We start from the raw sequence: 1,830 nt of genomic DNA on the forward strand, positions 1-1,830 counted from the left end.
CAGCCTAGAACGCAAGCAGGGAATGGGGTTGCTGCAGCAGCTGCTGAAGGAACACGAAACCTTCTTGCTGCGCCCCTTCCCCCCGGGGGGCCCCCCGCTGCTGCAGCTGCCTGCACCATCGGGGGCCCCCAAGCCAGCAGCAAAGTCTAGGTCTTTGCCTCTCACTAGGGGCCCCCCAAGGGTACCCCTTACACCAGGGGGCCCCCTGCTGGGGGCCCCGACAGCGACAGGGGGCCCCCTGCTGCTGCTCTGCTAGGCCGCGAAGACTGCAGCCAACGCATGCTGATGCAGGGTATACCTGACGAGCTGCTGCTGGGGCCCCCAAGGCGGCAGCAGGCGCTCCCCCAGCCCCGCTTTATGCCTGCTGCAGGGGCCCCTGCTGGGGCCCCCCGACCAGCAGCAGCAGCAGCAGCTGCTGCTGCTGCTGCTGCTGGTGGGGTTGGTGCTGGTGCTGGTGGTGCAGCAGCAGCAGCAACTGCTGCAGCAGGAAGGGCCTCTCTATGGGGGCCCCCACCCCATAGAAAAGAGCGGCTGCAGCAGGGCCCCGTTGCCCGCAGCAGCAGCAGCAGCAGGCTGGGGATCGACGATCCCAGACCCCACACATTCAGTGTTGTTAGCGGCCGAGGCATTGCAGAGAGGCCCGCGAGCTCTTCGCTGCTGCTTACTCCTTCAACCCGCAGCAGCAGCAGCAGCAGCAGCAGCAGCAGCAGCAGCAGCAGCAGCAGTAGCAGTTTTGGTGAGTCTCGTTCTGCTTCTATGGCTGCTGTAGCTGCTGCTGCTGCTGCTGCAGCTGCTGCAGCAGACGGAGCAGCAGCAGCAGCAGCAGCAGCAGATGAGGATCCGAGGTTTCCCTTTGGCAGCAGCAAAGCAATAGAAGAGCTGCTGCAGCAAGTAACCAGAAAGACAGCAGCACTCATCAAGGGGGGCCCCCAGGGCCCCCAGGGCCCCCAGGGGCCCCAGGGGCCCCAGGGCCCCCAGGACCCCTGGGGGCCCCTAGTACCCTCAGGGGGGCCCCCCCCCCCCCCCTCTCGCCCCCCCCTAAAGCAAAGCCCCTACGGCTCCCTGGAGGGCCTCAGGCGCTACCTCAAGCGCAGCAGCAGCAGCAGCAGCAGCAGCAGCAGCAGCAGCAGGTGGCAGCAGCAGTACCCGAAAGCTGCTGGAATGCCTTATCATCCTTCTCTTACACAGCCAGGGGGCATGGGGGCCCTCTCTAGTACCCCTAGCGAGGGGCCCCCTGAGGGGGGCCCCCCAGGGGGCCCCCAGGGGGCCCCCCAGGGGCCCCCCCAGGGGCCCCCGCGGCCGCTGCTCGATAGAGCCAACAGCGCACAGTTCGTTCAACGCCAGCAGCAGCAACAACTGCTGCAGCAGCAACTGCAGCAACTGCAGCAGCAGCAGCAGCAGCAGCAGCAGCAGCAGCAGCAGCAGCAGCAGGGGCCCCTGCTGAAGTCCTTCTCTGCAGCAGCACAATACGGGCGGCCGCAGCAGCAGCGACAAAACACAAAAATAAAAAAAGCAAACTGCCCCCAACACCCGCTGCAGCGGCAGCGCGAAGAGCAGCAGCAGCAGCAGCAGCAGCAGCAACAGCAGCCGCAGCAGCCGCAGCAGCCGCAGCAGCAGCAGCAGCAGCAGCAGCAGCAGCAGCAAGCAGCAGTTCCACTCATACCCATGGCGCCCTCGAGACAAACCAGCGGAAATATGTTACACCCATGGGACGTCAACGCGCAGCAGCAGCGGCAGCTGCAGCAGCAGCAGCAACTGCAGCAGCAGCAGCAAGTGACAGACGAGACGGAGCCAATCGACTCCTTCGCAAAGACAGGGGCAGAGGGCCCA

At 65.8% G+C, this 1,830-nt stretch overlaps 1 protein-coding gene across 1 annotated transcript in view; it reads left to right on the top strand.

Annotated features, from left to right (window-relative positions):
* Positions 1–357: 357 nt before the first annotated feature.
* The window catches only part of EMH_0002190 (tubulin-tyrosine ligase family protein, putative), a gene marked incomplete at both ends in the record, with an annotated part of 4,645 nt that continues 3,172 nt past the window's right edge, over positions 358–1,830 (top strand). The window contains one exon of the mRNA XM_013495918.1: positions 358–1,773. Within this exon, the coding sequence (XP_013351372.1) occupies positions 358–1,773 (1,416 nt within the window). The remainder of the gene's footprint in view (positions 1,774–1,830) is intronic.

Source organism: Eimeria mitis, genomic scaffold, assembly GCF_000499745.2.
Source record: "Eimeria mitis Houghton genomic scaffold, Emh_scaff182, whole genome shotgun sequence".
NCBI lineage: Eukaryota > Apicomplexa > Conoidasida > Eucoccidiorida > Eimeriidae > Eimeria > Eimeria mitis.